General features: G+C 45.7%; 2 protein-coding genes across 3 annotated transcripts in view; one reads left to right on the forward strand and one right to left on the reverse strand.

Moving 5' to 3' along the window:
- ENDOG (endonuclease G) overlaps window positions 1-6,597 on the forward strand; it is a 7,483-nt gene extending 886 nt beyond the window's left edge. Inside the window, exons 2-3 of the mRNA XM_024192986.3 lie at window positions 5,239-5,348; window positions 6,267-6,597. Of these exons, the coding sequence (XP_024048754.2) occupies window positions 5,239-5,348; window positions 6,267-6,552 (396 nt within the window). The 3' untranslated portion in view covers window positions 6,553-6,597. The remainder of the gene's footprint in view (window positions 1-5,238; window positions 5,349-6,266) is intronic.
- Window positions 6,598-6,702: 105 nt separating this feature from the next.
- On the reverse strand, window positions 6,703-18,523 carry SPOUT1 (SPOUT domain containing methyltransferase 1). Of its 2 annotated transcripts, none has more exons than XM_029912727.1 (12): window positions 18,482-18,523; window positions 17,264-17,306; window positions 16,606-16,742; window positions 15,544-15,703; window positions 14,039-14,128; window positions 13,409-13,458; window positions 12,833-12,963; window positions 12,133-12,205; window positions 11,565-11,663; window positions 10,413-10,515; window positions 9,118-9,265; window positions 6,703-8,582 (listed from the first exon to the last, which is right to left on the reverse strand). In XM_029912727.1, exons 2-12 carry the CDS (start codon window positions 17,275-17,277, stop codon window positions 8,508-8,510), a joined length of 1,080 nt encoding a protein of 359 aa, XP_029768587.1. In that variant the 5' UTR covers window positions 17,278-17,306; window positions 18,482-18,523; the 3' UTR covers window positions 6,703-8,507. The 2 variants fall into 2 exon arrangements, with proteins under 2 accessions (XP_029768587.1, XP_024048752.1); XM_024192984.2 differs by having other exon boundaries at window positions 16,606-16,722; window positions 18,482-18,517.
- Window positions 18,524-18,995: the final 472 nt, after the last annotated feature.

The following is an 18,995-nucleotide window of genomic DNA, read 5'->3' on the forward strand; positions in this document are numbered from 1 at the left end:
GGGAGGGATGGGGTTTGTGGTGGAAAACACTCACGGTCTGCTTCCTCCTGGCTAATGTGCCAAATTGATCTATTGCATGATTGAGGCATGCTGTTTCACTTTTTTGTGTGTGAATTCGTGAAAGGGGCGGTAGGGTTTGTGGGTATGGAGCGTGCTCCCCTGAGCCCAAGTTGAGACCAGAGTGGCCCCTTTCACTGAATTCGTGAAAGGGGAGGTAGGGTTTGTGGGTATGGAGCATGCCCCTGAGCCCAAGGTGAGACCAGAGTGCCTCCCCCTGCATCCGTCTTCCCCCATCCCCCAGCGTCTCAGTGCGCCGTGTCCGGGAGCGGCCCTGGCGCGCTGCAGCTAAGCAGCTGGTATACATACCATTAAACCATTTAATGTTTTTAAATAATGTATTTAGTGTATTTTCAAATTATTACAAAGCAAAGCAATTTTTGGGGCCCCTTCCATAAAAAAAAGTTGCAATACTATAGTAACATGTATTTGGAAATGTAAAAAATAACCAGTGAACTACATTCAAAAATTAATTTGTAATAATTTGAAAATACATTAAATACATTATTTAAAAACATTAAATGCTTTAATGGTATGTATACATTTGCAATTACATAATGGGCTGTTGCTGGGTGATGGTGATGGTTAGGATGGGGTCAGGGGGGTGCCCCGCCCCTTACCATGGCGCTTACCCCCTCTCCTGGAGCCTCAGCGTGCTGCGTCCAGGAGCGGCCCCGGACAGCGTTGGAGCCACCGCGCTGCAGTGCGCCAGGGCCGCTCCCGGACGCAGCACGCTGAGACACCGGGGGAAGACGGAGGTGGGGGCAGCCTCCGACATATTCGTCGGGGCCCCTGCGGAAAATTGCCCCACTTGGCCCCCCCCTCTGGGCGGCCCTGGCCCTGCAACACTTGTATAGGATAGAGAGGAGCTGCGGTGATTAAGCTTTGACAGGCTAGGAATTGGAGGCCTGTGCCTTTAAGACCCCAGTCCCAGGAACCCGCCCTCTGCTCCGAGGCTGACATGCAGCGTCCCTGTGAGAAGAACAAAAACAGCCTCTGCCCCCCCCACACCCCTAGATTAGCGAGCACAGTGGGTGGCTTATCCCACGGGGTCACTGTCCCCCCCCTCTCCCCCTCTCTAAACGGGGGTTTTGTACCCGCACGGGGTCTGGCAGTGTCTCCCCCCCCCAGCTTAACCCCGGCTCTCACCCCCCACCCCCGATTTTTCCCCTTCAGCCCCTCTTCTGCCGCTAGCTACAGTAGCTTGAACCCCCCAGGCCAGTAAAATTATGCCCCCTGCTCAGACCCTGACAGCCCCCCGCTGCGATTTGCCCCCCTTAATCCTTTTAAACCCCCCCAAAGAGGAGGCAGCAAATCGTAAGTAGAAGTAAGGGCAGAGAGAGGGCAGTGGCTACAAGGAAGGTTACTGGGCATGCTCAGTTTGAGTGAGCATGCTCAGTACACCCAAGGTAGCAAAACGGGAGCGAGAGCAGTTTGTGCCGCTACACGTGTAAGCCTTTTTCTGCAACCATGATGGCTAGAAACTTTTTTTTTTTTTTTTAAGGGAAGCTGAGGTTCTTATGTACTCAGATGACTCTGAGAACTGGGGCTTTAAGGAAAAACAGGGGGAAATGTGAGAGTTGGCAACACTGTCAGGTTCCTCCCCTTAGGTGGGGGAGAGGGACACCATCACACTGAGTTGCCCTGCTCCTCTCCTGGGAAAGGGGGACTGCTCCATGCTATGTGAGCAGAAATCCCTCTCCCACTAACACACACTCTCAGCATGGGTGACACAAACTCTGTGTGTTACTCATGTCCCTGAAGCCTAATTTCATCCAGCAAACTCTCACACAGTGCAGTTCATTCTGGACTTAGCTGTACTTTTCACAAGGGTTAAGGGCTTTCCCACTTTCTATTGCTTGAGTGACCTGCTCAAACATTCTCCCTCTCCTGAGAATTACTTTTGCTCCTAAATCAAGGAGTGTAGGTCAGCACCTTGCACTTAAATCCTAAAGTACAATCTTCTGGCAGGCCCTTTTGGAATAAGCTCTCCTAGGTCAACTTTCCCTGAACTGATGGTAGAGAATCAAAATCACAGAATTTGACGGATAATAATGTTCCTGCCAGTAGTGTGGCTTCTTATTCTGGGCTATGAGGTGTTTGTTTTCCTTAGTCAAGAATTTGATGTATTTATTATGGGGCCCTAGTCAGCTATCTTGGGATGGTGGCCCCCATGTGGCCACCTAAGATCCAGGATCTTCTTGTCCTTCCTGTTACACTATTTGTGGTTAGGTAAGCAAACAAGGACATAACTTGCTCCAATTTATCATCCATTGCCTGGAACATTTGCTTAGTATCAGGCCCCTCATCCACTGATGGTTTCTTCTGACTTTCCAAGTTCTACCCCCTGTATTCCTACCTTTCTTTCGCCCTACTGGCTGACACGTTATCGTCCCCACTTTCTTTGGAGAGTGATTTCTTGTTGGAGGTTAACTTTCTACCTCCCAACCCTAGCTCAGCTTTTTCAACCTCCAGGGCATAAATGCTGCCTTGCTGGGCCATTCTTCTACGCACTACAAGTGCCTTCTGGACTAGAGTGAACATTTAGCTCCTGGGGGTTTTATGTGAATCTAAATCAACTCTGTTCTTTCTCTGACATAGGTTGGTATCTTTTCCAGCTACAGCTGCTTCATATGACGGTACTGGTCTGGATTTACAACACCACTAGCATTGAAGCAAACCCACCTCATTTCTCCATAGAAAGACCTGTTGGTGTCATCCTTACAAAAAAAAAGCTTGTAAACCAAAGGGCAGGGTGTATCTATGCATAGTAGTTGATTAGCCCAAGGCATGATTTTTCAAAGTTCTGGCTGCTGTCTAGGGATGGGGTTTGTGGTTAATGTCCTCTTTTTAAAAAAAACTAATTTTATCATTTTCTGAAACACCTTCAAAATTTGCTAGGGAAGTTTTGACTAGAGTAATATGCTCATGAATTTTGAGCTTCCTCCGTATAGGAATCAAATTGATCAATATTTAGCTTCCTTGAACAATTATTTTCCTTCTGGGCCTTCAGGTATGGCGTGCCCTTCCCTGGGAAGGGTTCTCTCTATCTGAGGACTCCAGGAGCTGCAGGGGTCTTTTTAACCTCCACTTAAGAGTACTCCTGACAACTCATGGTTCTTGTCCTCAACCCTTCTACATTCTGCAATTTTCCTATCCAACCTATTGTTTGTCCCTCTGAAGGCCTCAGCCACTTGATCTATTTCTACCCATAAACTGTCTACATCAGGGGTCGGCAACCTTTCAGAAGTGGTGTGCCGAGTCTTCATTTATTCACTCTAATTTAAGGTTTCACGTGCCAGTAATATATTTTAACGTTTTCAGAAGGTCTCTTTCTACAAGTCTATAATACATAACTATTGTTGTATGTAAAATAAATAAGGTTTTTAAAATGTTTAAGAAGCTTCATTTAAAATTAAATTAAAATGCAGAGCCGCCAGGACCCAGGCAGTGAGAGTGCCACTGAAATTCAGCTCACATGCCACCTTTGGCACGCGTGCTATAGGTTGCCTACCCCGATCTACATCTTGCTCTAACCTCTATTTTTCCTCTCATAGTTTGATCTCTTTCTTTTGACCAATTCTCTATCAATATTCTGTTGAACAGAATGGAACCACAAGCATTATAGGAGACAGGATCTTCCTGCAGTATAGTACCTGCTGCCACATCTTTAGTGATCTGGCTAAGAGTTTCTTGTAACTGATCGAAATCTTGTCTTCCCCATTTTGACTGGTCAAACCTCTCTATCTTTCTAGTTAGACAGTTTACAGTGAAGGAAGTTACCTCAATTTCATGTTTCAAATTAATTGGCTGATACTTGTTTAGGGACTGGAATTAACTAACAATCTCACAATCCAAATTTATCCCTATGTCGGTACCTAGATGGCCACCATCAACAGTTACTAATGGTAAATTTCCCCACCTAGACATGCCAGCAGAACTATACTGGTACAGCAGTCATATTGCTAGTTGTCCACAGGGGGAGTTATACCAGTACATTTATTCTGGAATAGGAGTGTCCACATGGGAAGTTGTACTGGTATAGTTCTGTGTAGAGAAGCCCTGAGTGCTTCAGAATCTTTAATGTATTTGTTGTCCTAACATTCCTGAGATTGGGAATAATATGCTTCCCTTTTTACAGATGGGGAACTGAGGCACATAGAGACTACCAACTTGCACAAAGTTACACAGGAAGTCTGTGTCAGAGTGGGGAATAGTTCTCCTGAGCCCCTGGCCAGTACCAGGACTGAGAACTGCTGGATAAACCTGCCTCTGTAGAGAGAATCATCTAAATTAGCTCAAGGGCCACATGTATTTCCTACCAAACTAAGGCCCTGATCCTTCCAACACTCCCATCTGTGCATAGCTTTACTCATGGGAGTAATCACATTGAAATAAATAAGATACTTCACATGTAAAGTTACACACATAAATAAGTGTTCCCAGCAGCCTGAAACTTTGTCTCTGGCCAAGGATTAAACCAAAGTGACTTCAGATATACAAAGCATTTCTGTGAGATAACTCAGGTTTATGCTTCCCAAACAGTCATGCTGAAGATGATTAAAAAACATCAGATAAAAGTTTTAAACTACCCTATAAACAGTGTGGCTTAGTAAATAGAGCACTGGTGTGGGAAGCTAGAGCCCAAGGCCAGTTGGGACCACTACGACTGAGTCTGACCTCCTCTACAGATGCAAGCCAGTCTGAATGTTTCTATCTTCAGCTTCCAGCCATTGCATCTTGTTATACCTTTTGTCTGGTAGATTGAAGAGCTCATTACCAATATGTGTTCCCCCTGTAGGTAATTATAGACTGTGATCAAGTCATCCCTGCACCTTCTCTTTAAGCTAAATAGATTCTCAGCTCCTCACCCCGCTCTCAGCACTCTGGATCCTATTCCTGGTTCTGCCACTGGCCTGCTGGCTGACTGTGGCAAGTTACTTCACTGATCCCTGCCTCAGTTTCCCTGTCTGTAAAATGGGGGTGATTATACTGAACACCTTTATAAAGTGCTGTGAGATCTACTGATAGCTCTCTCTTCTATAGCGCTTATTATTTTTATTATTAACTCAAGCTGGAAAAAGCTTAGGACATATAGGGGTGCATGGGAAGAGAGAACAGAGCTCAAACTGACTTACATTCTTGACTTTTTCCTGGCTGTATTGTTTGTTTTGTTTCTAGGTTCCTCATTTGAACCAGAAAGCCTGGAATAACCTGGAGAAATACTGCAGGAGTTTAACAAAGTACAACAAGAATGTATATGTCTGCACTGGCCCACTCTTCCTACCCAGGTAAATACCAGAGCTGGATTGAAACTGATCTTAAAACATGCATCATACAAGGAAATTAAGATGGGCTAAGAATGTGACTTGTCTTGTCATATCCTCTCAGGATAAAGGTCAGAAATAGCAAGACAGTAGATACTGTTTTAAACACTCCCACAGTTTCCATGTATACATGTAGGGATTTTGTGGGCTAGTTTGTTATGCTTGGGATTAGTTTATACATTTTTCAATTGAATAAACCCCTGAACGCACGCTATCCGATTACCTGGGTAGAATTAAAAGGGAAATAATTTATGTTCCTTCAGTGCTTTCTTTCTGCACTTAGTTTGGGAGAGTGACAGTCGCTTAGTCATCTTGCGCTATATTTCATAGTCACTTTTACAGTCTGGTTATCTTGTCAGATCTGGTACTAATAGTGCCACAAGTGCATTAGCCACAGGCTGCAATAAAGGGCTAATCTAGCCTCTTGCATAGTCAGGTTTTCCAAATAAAGGTATAATCTTTGGCTGCAATGAACCATGTTTAGAGGCATGAAGGGCAATCACTTGAACAGACTCAGTTAAACAAGGACCAAATTAGATATGGTGATGGGGAGTGGAATGTGTTCTGCAGCATATTCATTCCTGTTTCACTGTGTAAAGGGTCTACCAGATTAGCTGGGGGTCTAGACCCTGCTACAGCACTTGACAACTTTAAATCAAGAACTGATGTCTTTCTAAAAGACAAGTTTTATACAGGAAACACTGGGTGAAATTCTAGTCCTGCATTATGCAAGAGGTCAGACTCGATGATCATAAGAGCCCCTTCTGGTCTTAGTTATGTATATATTAATCTAAAGCAATGGAAGACAGTCTGTGCCCTGAGGGGTTTGTGCACATGAGTACTAAGTAAGAGGCAGCAGTAACAGTCTTGTTCTTTGTGTAGGATGGAGGCAGATGGGAAGATGTACATCAAGTACCAGGTGATTGGCAAGAACAATGTGGCAGTCCCCACGCATTTCTTCAAAGTGCTCATCCTGGAGAAGCTCAATGGAGAGATTGAGCTGCGTTCCTATGTGATGCCCAACAGCCCGGTAGAGGAGACAATCCCACTTGAACGTTTCCTGGTTCCTATTGAGAGCATCGAGCGTGCAGCGGGGCTGCTGTTTGTTCCTAACATCTTGAAAAGAACAAATCGTTTACAAGCCATCACTGCTGGACGCAACAGCTGAACTCACCCAGGGGATTGATGACAGAACACACTATGGGGGTGAAGGTATCCAGTGGAAGGGACTTAAGTTACTACAGTTATTTATCAGGGGTATGTATGGGCTCAAATGTATTCTCTCTCTCCCCCCCCCCCCCCTGCTTTTTTTTTTTTAAATGGTCTAGGAGCTTTTCATGGGCCTGCAATTAATTAATAGGGTTGTCTGTTTCCTGAGGAGGCAAATACCAAAGATGTTGTACCCTTGTATGTTTGGCCCTAAAAATGGCTCCTGGAACTTAATAAAAAGTCAGTGCAGTATTTAAAAGTGCTTTCCCCACCTACTTCTATGCTTGGCTCAATGGGTGTATCTCTAGATGCTACCCCCAAAGTCCCCTTGACTCAGTCAAGAGGACACCAAAGGAAATGCTCTTACTGAGCTATATGCTTTCAGAGTATGAGGCACAGGGAAGCCACTTGGTTCTCAGGATTAACTTAATTTTGAGGGTGACTCTTTACTGTTATCCCTGTGGAACAATGCATTTTGTGCCAGTTTCACTAATCCATATTTTGGAGTTTCAGTGAAAATTAGTAGTTTCTTACTAACAGCCAGTACTGTGATGGTAGACTGGACTCCTCCAACTATTTCTCTGGTCCTCATTGTTTTAGCTTTCAGACTTAATGGACTCTGCCTGTCCTTTAATGTAAGTGGGTTTTAAGGTTCATGATTTCAGGTATTGAGCTAACTGCCCTCAGGAAAGCTCAATGCTGTCTTAAGAGTGAGGACATCAGTGAAGTTCCATCCTTGGTGGCTGGTGTGATGGCTTATAAGGCCCATGATCCTAAAGGACACTACACTTCCTGTAAGCAAGTTAACATTGTAATAACAGACTCCTGCCAAAACTATTAGGCTTGACTCTAAGCGGCCATAGTATTTACATAAGGAAGCTAGACACTCCCTGTACAGAAGAGAAATGAAGGAGCACTTACACTACAGTGTAATGGGTTATATACCTACTGTAGCTGGTCCAACAGCACCATTGTTTCATGTAAGAAAGAGTTAGTCTTTCATCAGTGCTAAAACTTTATATCAATATGAGGTTTAGATGGAGTACACCATAGGGTTAGTTGTGACACCCATGTCCACTAGATGGAGGAAAGTCCCAGGCACTCTTTGCATTGGCTGGATCTCCAGAAATTTACACTCACCTTTGTTAGTGGGTACCTATTGCTGTATGTCAGTTTAAATGGTCATATTACTGTTCAGCCTTGCAGCAAGAGAGCTGCTCTTCAGACAGGCAGAGTGACTTGAAAAAGGGGCGCCTCCTAGCCACAGAAGTTAAGTATCAGTTAACTTGCATATAATATCTTGAAGCTGCCCCACTGTCCAGAAGCACTACCTCAACATTACTCTTGAAAGGCCCAAAATGCTCATTAGCCACTGAGACCATGCTCTTTAGTGGTGTTGAGAAAACATCTCCTAGTGGCTTTCAGCAGGCATTCAATGCCTTTGCAGATCAGGTCCCCAATGACACTGCCCCCGCTTTTAAAAATTCCAGTGCACTAAATAGAGTTCTGTTTTATTTTTTCCAACACCTCTCTTGGTGCTATGTGATCCACTGACAGGCTTCGCATGCTGATATGAGGCAGCAGCCAGCTCCATTTACAAACACTGTTTGGGCTAGGGAGTATGCTCCCCAACCAGTGTAGACTCACAGTATTTAATCTCAGTCTCATGTTTGAGTCTATTAAAAAGCTGTAGCCATTTTGGTGATGGTACTGTGCTTTTCTTGATCACTCTCAAAGAGGCTGGAGTGTAGCAGGCTGCCCTGGGGATTTAACCATCACCCCCAGCAGCTCTTCCTAGGTTTAGGATTAGCATGACTTGGAATGAGCCATCTGAGGACAAGGAAGAGTGCTGGTGCAGATGAAAGCAAGAGAGAAGGTAGGTTCAGTTCTGTAGATCAGTGTTTTTTCCCCCCTTCAGCTACCAAGGGCTTTCCTCACAGCCTCATCAATGCGGGGTCTCAGTGCAGACAGAGATATCAGTACTGCTTCCTGGAACCAACAGAAAGTAGGGTCAGATCCACTGTTCAAAGGGTGGCACTTCAGCCCACATCACTTAATACAAACAAGTTTAATGACTGTTTGCAGAAGGGTAGTAGTGGGATTCATGTGCTTGTACCTATAGCAGATATGCCTGCAAATGGGTGCAAAAATACACTAGCCCAGCCAGAATCACTACTGAAACCTTTAGACTCTACAACGCACTCCATTGCTAAAGGGTAGTTTATAAGCTCTTTGGGCTTGGAATTGTTTTTTGTTGGGGATTTGTACAGCACGTATCACAGTGGGCTCCTATATGTCTCACTACCACAAATAATAATAGTTTATCTCCCAGTTCAAACGCTGCACCTAAAGATCTGTTATAAAAAGAGTATGTATTTTAGAAAGACCACTTGTATAATTAGAGCTAGGAGGGCACTACCAAACCCCTTATTTCACAGCTAGCTGAGACATGTTTTCCTCTAAGGAAGGAAGCTACTAGGAGGAAGATGCTGCCATGCATCATGCTATTATTCCTGTTACATACCTCTGTCCTGATGGTGCGGCTGCCCTGGCTGGGACATGTGTTCAGGTAAAGGTCAAACAAGACACTTGGGTCAGCGCTCTCCAGGTTTGGGTCACCATCCACACCAGCCTCCAGGCCTTGGAGACCTCCAAATACTATTAGGATATGGCTGGAAGAGAACAGACACACACACCCAGGTTTATAGGACAGGAGAAGACTGGATCCTACCAGCAGTACCAGGTCAGAAGAAACTACAGTATTGCCCCTGCAATCTTTAACAACACTACTTAGCTCTTATATAGCATTTGTCATCAGTAGACCTCAAAGCACTTTACAAAAAAGGTCAGATGTCATCATCCTCATTTTACAGATGGGAAATGGAGGCACAGAGATGAAGTGATTTGACCAAGGTCACCTAGAGCAGGCTAGTTAATAGAGCCTTTAACAGCTGTATGCAATTTGCTGAAGGCCAGCACAAGTGATGGTTCTGGTTCTTTGTATGTGCTGTAGAGTAAGTTCAGAACATACAGTGTCTAGTTCTCCCAATACACTGAACAAAACACCACTCAGCTATATAACCAGAGAAAAAGGGAACAGATGGCCTTGGAACTAAAGCTGCCCCTGCCCCCAACTGCCAGCCAAGCAGCTGCAAAAATATCCTGAACTGTACCCCACAATGACAGCATCCAGCGAGCTACATTAATGACTGGGTACTCCTGCTTTGACAAATTTGATCAGAAGATCCAACCCATGGAAATGCTCAGGGCTTAGTTTTGGCCTGGTATATGGGGAACACATGTATGGAAAGAATATCAGAGCAGGTAAATCAGGGCTTATCTACACGTACAGCCCTGCAGCACCACAGCTGTAGTGCTTAGCAAAGATGCTACCTACCCCAATGGGAGAGCTTCTCCTGTTGGCATAGTTAATCCACCTCCGCAAGAGGCAGTAGTTCCATCAACATAGCATTGTGTACACCAGGAGTTTGGTTGGTATAAATTACATCGCTCAAGGATGTGGAAAATCCATTCCTGAGAGATGCAGTTATATAGACATACATCTGTTGTGTAGATCAAGCCTCAGAACAGAGCATGGTTGCAAATCCCACCAAAGTGAATGGGAGTTGCATGCTTGCATCTGAGGATATGAACCCTACTGCTGCAGAGGGAAGCCTTGTCAGGGAGAATATTCACACAGCAGCACTGGCTACTGCAGTTCTCTCAAATGCACTGGTTGTTCTATCACAGGCATCTTGCTCCTGGGGCTGGTTTGCCAGCGAAGGGATGGGATGAACAGCAAGGAACCAGTCCAGTTACCTGAAGGAGGGGAGAGTTGCTTGGTCCACACAGGTCCCTCGCTCAGAAGTCCCAATAGAGAGATCATAGCCTTCTTTAAAAGGGCATTCGGCAAAAACAGCACCTGGGAAACAAGCATAAAAGGAAAGTAGATGGTGCCATCCCCTGCTTTAGAGGGTTCTAAATACAGTAGTTTTAAGCATTTCATACTTTATACACCTAAAGGTTAGTAACTAAGAATTGCTTCTACTGCCTCCTACATTTTAGTGGTATTCACTAGTTGTACTATTAGTGAACTATGAGTTGTACACTCATCTTTCTCACCAAGATTCCTCCAAATTCCATCAGCAGAATGGCACCATAATTCCTCTTTCAATCTTAGTATCTTTCCTGAAAAATACTGGCTCTTACACCAAATGTTGAACCAGTCCCAGGCTGGCATGTCTGTCAGGAATCACTCAAGGGCTAAGGGGGCAGTGGGAGTGTTTGGATCTAGCTCACACTCCGTGGTTACATACAGTAGGATGGTACCTCTAGTATTCAAATCTCCTACGTCTGAAGGGGCTCTACAGGGATCTTGTAAGGTTTTGGAACCTGGCCTGCCCAGGAAGGTCCCACTGATTAGCGAGGGAAAGCAGAAGAATTACTAGGGCTCTTAGGAAGCTGTGACACCTGAGCTGTTGATGCTTAAGGGTGGAAACAGGTAGATAGCCAGCGTAGGTGCAGAGCATTATCTCTTGCCTGCACTACTATGATCGCTATTAGAATTTTCCTGTTGGGAAGGGAAACTATCAATGTTCAGATATTGGATCATTCCCCATCTTCTGTATCAATAAGTGAAGTTACTAAATCCAGGGGGCAGAGAGTAAACAGGTGAGTACAGGCTCATTACCATACAACCTTTCCTCCACCACCAGAAGCTATATAGGGTCAAGGAAACTAGAGATGGAAAATACCTATTAAATCATCAATGGCAGCACATGGGCCCCCAAAAATAGGAAGAGGATGTTAAAGAAACAAGCATCTGGCTTGTACTGCAGGTTTGCAGCCAGTATAACTAGAATCTGTGTAGAAGTGAATGTAAATGTCTACAGAGAACTCAGTAAAAGTGGATCTGGCTACTGCTGCCCTGGCCCCAGCAGGTAGGTGACAGAATGCAGTGTAAATACTTACTCAGGCAGGAGGCTAAGCGGACATTGTAACCCCAGTACAGGCCAGACACAGTCCGTGGATGGTTCGAGGACACTACAGTGCCTTTCTGTATTTTACTGTCTGAAAACAAAGCCAGTGGGTTAGCATAGCAAACTGCAGTTCTCCAGCCACTGCTGGAAATCAACCAGCAACCCCCTGTGCCATGTTCCCAACTCTCTTCCCTAGGGCAAAAACAAGCTCTACCCCTTAAATTTATTAAGAAAAGCCTCTAAGAGTTTAGTCTATTCAGCACGGTCTATACATTGATGAAGCTCAAAACATTGTTGAGCTCTAAACAGCGCAAACATTAAGATAGAATAAATGAGTAACTAACGCTCAAACTGAGGGGCATGGGGCTAGTTATTCACTATAACTGGGTATGAGGAATCCTGAACATGTTTAAAGACATCATGTCTGCCACATTGCATCGCCCGAAGGCTGAGGGAGTTCAGTGCAAAGACTAACTTCTGCAGGACCAAGGCTATACTACAGATCACATTGGTAGTATTACCCGTCTAGCCTGTCCAGAGGCAGGATGGCAATGGATTACCTGGATTCTGCTGCTTGTCCAGTTGAACAGTGACTCGAAGACCAGACTCTAGCTGTCTGTCTATCTGTACCTCCTACAACAATAGACCACCAGCACAAAGGGTTTTAGATGCAAGGACACCCACCCACAGGAAAGCTACAGCTGACAAGCAAAAAAAAAAAAAATCACTTTTGGGAACACAAACTACACTCTCAGCCAAGACTACAAGTTCCACCACTGAGCAGTCAGCTGTGCAGTTAGACTCCACACTCTGTATAGTGGGGAATGGACTCTATAAAACCTACAGGCCTTCAAGACACTTGGTTGGCTTAGAACAGCTGCAGTGGATGATGCATTTCCAGTTCAATGTGCTGTATAACAGAATAATCGTTTGTTAATTCAGGCAAATGGTAATTGGAGGATTTTGCCCTACTGCAGGACCCTAAGAGGCACTGACACCTCTACCAGGCCCCAGCAGAGGGTGCTATCAACATTAACACAGAAACCCTGATTAGAGAGAGGAGACTGAATTAAATAAAAATGGGGCTCAGGAAGCATGTGTTGCTAGAAACTGTGTCCCATTCCATGGTGGGACATGGCCCTTCAAGAAACTCACTGGGAGCTTATTGCCATCCTAGTCTGATTGTACTTGACCTTGAAAGGAGTGACTGATAAGTGGAAGGAGTTTACTCTGGGTATCTCAGGGGCAGACAGGCCGTACCTTCCTCATCCCACAGTTAACAAAGGAGCCTTTGCCTGGCTTGGTGGGCCTGGCTAACACCACTCCTTCCCGGTACTCTGAATCCTCATCTATCCGCACATGATGAGGGCTGTCCAATGGATTCAGGAGCCCTGAAACAGAGAAAAGTGGGGGAGGGGGGAGAGATATATTGAAGGACAGATTGCACCTGGAGGTAGATTATAAAGGGATTCATCCTGCTTCTCCAGTCCCTGCCCCCCACGCTCATCACTCCCTCCCCACACTGATGAAAAACCATGAAATGGTCCACATGTGCGCACAGGCAGAGAAGCATCCCAGTTATGAGGAGGAACACAAGCGTGCTCTCTCGGACAAGGAAAAGCCTTAGCAACTGCCACTCCTTACAGACCATAAGGACACTAAGGCCAGGACCACACAAACTGGAATGGTGAGCGGGCTGCCCAGGTAAGTGAGTAGGTATGTAGAGTGGTGGGAGCCCCATGTCTATTTACTTCACCGGGCGGGGAGGGGGAGAAGGGAAGGCCTGAGCCTTAGGGATGGGAACGAGGTGTCAAGGGGATGTAATCACATCCTTACCTGCAAACTGCAGATCCTGATGTTTCGGGAAAAATGATTTTCTCAGGTATCTGTTCAGAGAGATTCAAGTGTCAAAATTGTAACAAGCTTCTTTCAGGCTTCATTTTAATTTCAGATTTCCAGCTTTAATCAGGAAATCAGCCCTGTGGCACCACATACCCCGGAAGGCTAAGGCTCCTACAGAATGTAAATTGGGGATTAATACTGATCATTTTCACCCTACACATTCCTGCAGCTCTTTCAGTTGCCAAGATCTTTTATTTCTTGGGAGTTTGGGTCTGAATTCTAAACAGAAGTTACTGCTCCTCTGGCTCGCATGAGCTCTGATGGTTGCATCCCAACACTGGTAATGCACAGTAGCCCTTTTTCCCTATGCAGATCTCATTCTTCAGTATGCTAATGGTGTACCTGGACTCAAGATGCGAGCATAACAAGTGAATCAGAACAGAATCTATCTCCAGATAGCACAATACAGGAGAAAAAAATATATATAAATGATGTTGGCCCTCCACTACCCAACACCTGCTCCTGCAATCTTTGACAGAGGTGTTACATAATGCCAAGTTAATAAGCTACAGCATTAAACTAAGACAATCTGCATGGTGTGCAAAGTTATCACATTGGTCTTACTGAGGACACTCCAAATATTGTAGAATCCGAGCCAGCTGCACGCAGGCCTGTCCTTTCTTTCCAATCCCATCAAACTGCCCTTCCACAGACCTGAAAGAAAATGGATGCAGTCTGTGATCTTCCAAGACATTTACACAGCCCCTAGAGTGAGTAGATCTACATGAGGCCACATCCCATTCCTTTTTAATTAAAATGTATACAACTAGAAACAGGACTTTAAAAAAGTGGTTCAGGATATAGAGTCCCTCACCCTTGTTGGCAATTCAAGTCTGACCCAGGTCAGAAAAGATCTTACATTATAAAGCAGCCATCAGATACTAGATGGCCTGTGAAAGTAGTAAGTGATATCAGACCAGTACCGACTGGATGGTCGTTGGTCACACAACCACCAGAACTGACATCCTTGTTAATAATCTAGACCAATGACTGGATGGTCCATGAAGCATGATTACAGCTGGACCCTCCGAGTTAGGGAGGAGGGACTGTGGAAAAGCATGACATTCTGCTACCTAGTCTGTGTGAAGGATAAACAGAGATTGTTAGTTTCCAGGGCTGTCAAGACAGCACCTTTTCTCAGCACTACAAAATTTCTTCCTGTAAACCTGTATGCAGTGTTGCTGTAGTTGTGTCCGTCCCAGGATATTAGAGAGACAAGGAGAGTGAGGTAATATCTTTTATTGGACCAACTTCTGTTGGTGAGAGACAAGCTTTAAGCTTGCAGAGCTCTTCTTTAGCTTCCTATAAATCTAGTGTGTGTTCGTTGCATGCTGGTGAGATCCACGCACTTCAGCGTTTACGTGAAACCTACTTGCTCTTATGGGACTTAAGTGTCCTATGGAACCAAGCTATTTCTTGGTTTACATATAGCGTCCAAATTTGCTTCAACAGTGTGCATTTTTACCTTTATCACAGATTTTAACTATAAACCGGGCGCTGAGCTACTTATGCCTTGTCACTTAGTCTGTATGGTCTAGTAGTCCCAAAGAACCTAAATTTGAACGGATTTAGTACTTCTGAAAGATGGCAAGTGTCAGTCTCCAGAGCCACCTTCCCATAGACCGGAACTGTTCATCTAGTCCTTTGGCTTTTTTGCTGACACTAAACAATGATGCACATTGTTTAAGCAAATGCAATCTGGACACCTGTCCGCTAGCAACCAGACACCACCAATTCATCTCACAGGCCACTGAATAGTCACCAGGTGATGGCTTTTGGTTGCTACTTCTGTGGGCTCAGTGCAAAATGGTTATTAACAACCTTCTAGAACCATCCAACCTATTATTTTATTTCAGTCATTAATCTTGCTGTTTGGGGAATAGCCACGGCTGCCCCCGGTGGGCCCACACACACGGAAAAAAGTAATTAGGGAGATCTCATCAAACAAAGTATTTGACAGGGAGAAGCTGCAGCTCTGTTTCCTGCTGGCCTTCATTTGAGACAAGATACACAGAAACTGGAAACACTGAGGGACAGGTTATTCGGGGAAGACAATGTGTCACCCTCACCTTGAATCTTCTCCTTGCTCATCAAACACCACAATCTCATCCACACAGAAGATGGCACAGGCCCTGGCAATTTGCCCAGCAAGGTATGTCCGCAACTCTGGAGACTGTGCATTATTCAAGATGGAGCCTGGCAGAGCTACGCTAACTGTGTAATGACGTCCTAGAAAACAAGAGTGGGATCAGACAGAAGAGCCAGAGCTTGGCAGTTCTACTCCCATTTGTGTTGCTAAAGGGACAGCATTAGCTTTTGGTTCTCTCATTTTAATTGTAAGCTCTTCGGGCAAGGACTGTCCTGTGTTTTCACGGCACCTGGTACAAAGGGGCCCCAATTTGTACTAAGGCTTCCACACTACAAATGATAAGATTCCAAAGCACTCCAATATAGTGCCTTTTACAGAGTAAGGGCCCCACTCCTCTTCCCACAGAAGTCAATCTGACTTTTGCCACTGGCTTTAAAGTGAGTAGGAGAGGGCCCCAAGTCTGAAGTATTGACTAGACTCTAGAGAATTGATCAATGGACACACAGGAATTTTATAGAGGATTGTGCAACAGGTTAGCTAGTTTAAAAAGAACAGGGACTACTGCATTCTTCCTACATGAGTACTAAATGCTTCATCATTTTGTATTGTCCAATACACACGTCTCCTTATTTTTGGCACAAGAATGGAGGGAGGCTACAATAAGGAGGGATTATGGGATTCTGCGACTGAGTACAATGAAACCTATGTTTAGCAACAGACTTTTGCTGCTCTCTTTAGTGGCCACTTCTTAGAGGTGGAGCACAATTGCACTCTGTACACTTGAGGACGCTTAGGAGATGTCTTAAGACAGCAGGTTGTCTATTGAGTGGTCTCACATACACCACTGACTGTACTGAATTAGTGTCTACCTATGTATTTGAACTGGTATGTGATTATACCAGATCTATGAAAGTTAAGTGATAAGATATCCTTTTCTGCCTATACAGGTGAGATGCATCTCAAGCAACTAAAATCTGCCCCTCACACATTAGATTCTTCTGGCCCTCACACACAGCCCTTCCCATCAACTCAAGGCTGTTACCTTTGTCTTCCTTTGCCTTTTCTTCTTCTTTTTGTTTTTCCATCACCTCCTGCATTCTTTTCTTTTCCAGTTTTCTCAATAGCTTTATTTCCTTCCATTTTTTCTTCTCTTCTTTTTCTGAAATGGAGAATAACCATCTGGTTTAAATAAGAAGAGACACAATAATGTAATGGTTTATCACCAGAATTCAAGTAAATTCAAAAACCTACTATGGTTAGGGCAGCTAGACAGGATCTGGTGACAGCATGGGGACAGAGAGAGACAGGGGAGGAAAACAGGAATCAAATATGACATCCAGGTTGTACACCTGATTGCCACATTATCAATAGTAAGGCAGAAAGGACTGTCTCTTCTTTCCTGAGACGAACAACAAAAATGCTAATCAGGGCTAGTTTTTTGTAACATGAAGACACATCCAGTAGAAATTGGGCATGCTTGTCACCTCACACATGCTAACACACCAGTCCTTGGATGGCAACTTCTTGATCGTGAGTCAGCCTAGTTTGGCTTTGAATCAACGACCCACAAGTAAAAGGGCTCTATATTTCATTAAGAACCTGTCCTCCAGCTAGTCAAGCTATTTGATGGATGTTTGAAGGTTTCTTTCTAAAAGCACTGGAAATTATACACATAATATGTAGAAAAAGTGCCTCCTTACTTTCTTGTTTCCATTTACGCCAGTCAACCTTTTTCTCTTTCTCCTAAAAAAGAGGAATGTAAATAGTTTACTGCTATCAACTGGCTAACAAGGATCACAAAAGTTATCAGTACAACAAAAATTGATCCAGATGTAGAGCTCTCTCAACAAGCAAGGCATTGGGAGAGACAGGTTAAGGAAGCGACGGTGCCTCTAGAATCAGAGATCCCTCTCTGCCTTGTTTACAGAAGCAGGATTGTGGCCTTTATTCCAGTTAAGTTGTGGACTCTAGCATTCAAGGGCTCCTTTACACTAGTGAAATTTGCACCCATTTTCACAATGTAGCTACATCAGTGTAAAACTTAAGGTAGGTATACTGTACAAGTAAACATACCCGTTTCAAAATGGTGTATTGCATCGAATCCAAGGGTTTGTACAGAATAGCTACACTTACACCCCCTTCCTCCCTCCTCAACAAACAAAACACAGTATAGATGGGTCAACACTTTCATTTCTGGCCCTTCTAGGGCATGTCTACATTGCACTGTAAACCCAGGCACGTGGGGCCTGTGCTTCTGGGGTTTCCAAGCCCTCGCTTTGAGCACCCTAACTGCATTGTAAATCTGGGTTTACAATTGCTGGACCCAGGTCTGATAACCATGCTAAGGCATCCATACTGCACTATACAGACCTTCTGACCTGGGTCTGTCGCTTGAGGTGCATCCACACTACCAAATGACAGGGCTTGGACCAGGTCTCACTGGGACCTGGACTCAGCTCCCCAGCAGGGCTTAAGACCTGGGAGCTTGCTGACCCGAGTCAGTCAGATTTGTGTGTGAACAGCAGCAAGGCAGGGGGTGGGGTCGGGACTCAAAGCTGAGCCGGATTGAGCTGCTGAGCCGGAGGTTGCCACTGCAGTGTAGACACCCCCCCAGTTGGGAGGGTGGCTCTGACACGTGTCTGCGCCCAGAGCAGCGGGCACCGTAACCCCAGCACAGCCCCTGTCCGGCCTTCAGCCGGGAACGGCCAGCCTGGGCCCGATTCAGATCCCACCCCCGGGTCACTCCGGCCCAAGCCCCCAGTGAAGGCTCGGGGCTCCAGGAAGCCCCCGCCCGGGGAGACAGCCCAGCACGCGGGGCTGCAGAGGACGGGGGAGAGCGCGCAGCGGGCAGGGCTGAGGGGCCCCCAGAGAGCGGACCCGCGCTGAGGCACACCCCTCCCCCCGCCGCCATGACCCACCTGCAGGCCCCGCGGCCGCTTAGCACCACCCGCCATTTTCCACCGCCACTTCCGGTCTCCGCGGATTATTATTGGACGAAGGAGCGCCCAAGGCCCCGCCTCTCAGACCCCTTCCCAACGGCCCACGCGGATGCATCACGTGACAGCGGAGGCGGGTCAAAAACAGCGCGGCCGGGAGAAGCGGCCACGTGCCAGCCCCGCCCTCGCCCCTCCGTCAGGTCCCTCAAGCTAAGCGGGGTCCGTTTCGCTCCACCCGTGGATGGGAGACCGCGCATGGCCAGGCGCTGCTGATACACTGGAGGGGGAGGGGAACTCAGCCAAGTAATGTCCCGCCTAACTCAACGGGCCTGCATAGCACCAGCGGTACCAAAGTCCAGGGGCTCGTGTGTGACCGTAGGGCCATGGACTCTGGGGCCAGGCTCTAGGGCAGGGCCATGGACTCTAGGGCAGGGCCATGCGTACACAGCCGTGCAATGCAAAAAGTAAGCAGCAGTAATGGGAAAAGAAAATGCAA

Source organism: Terrapene carolina, unplaced genomic scaffold, assembly GCF_002925995.2.
Source record: "Terrapene carolina triunguis isolate 2854851 unplaced genomic scaffold, T_m_triunguis-2.0 Scaffold238, whole genome shotgun sequence".
Taxonomy (NCBI): Eukaryota; Metazoa; Chordata; order Testudines; family Emydidae; genus Terrapene; species Terrapene triunguis.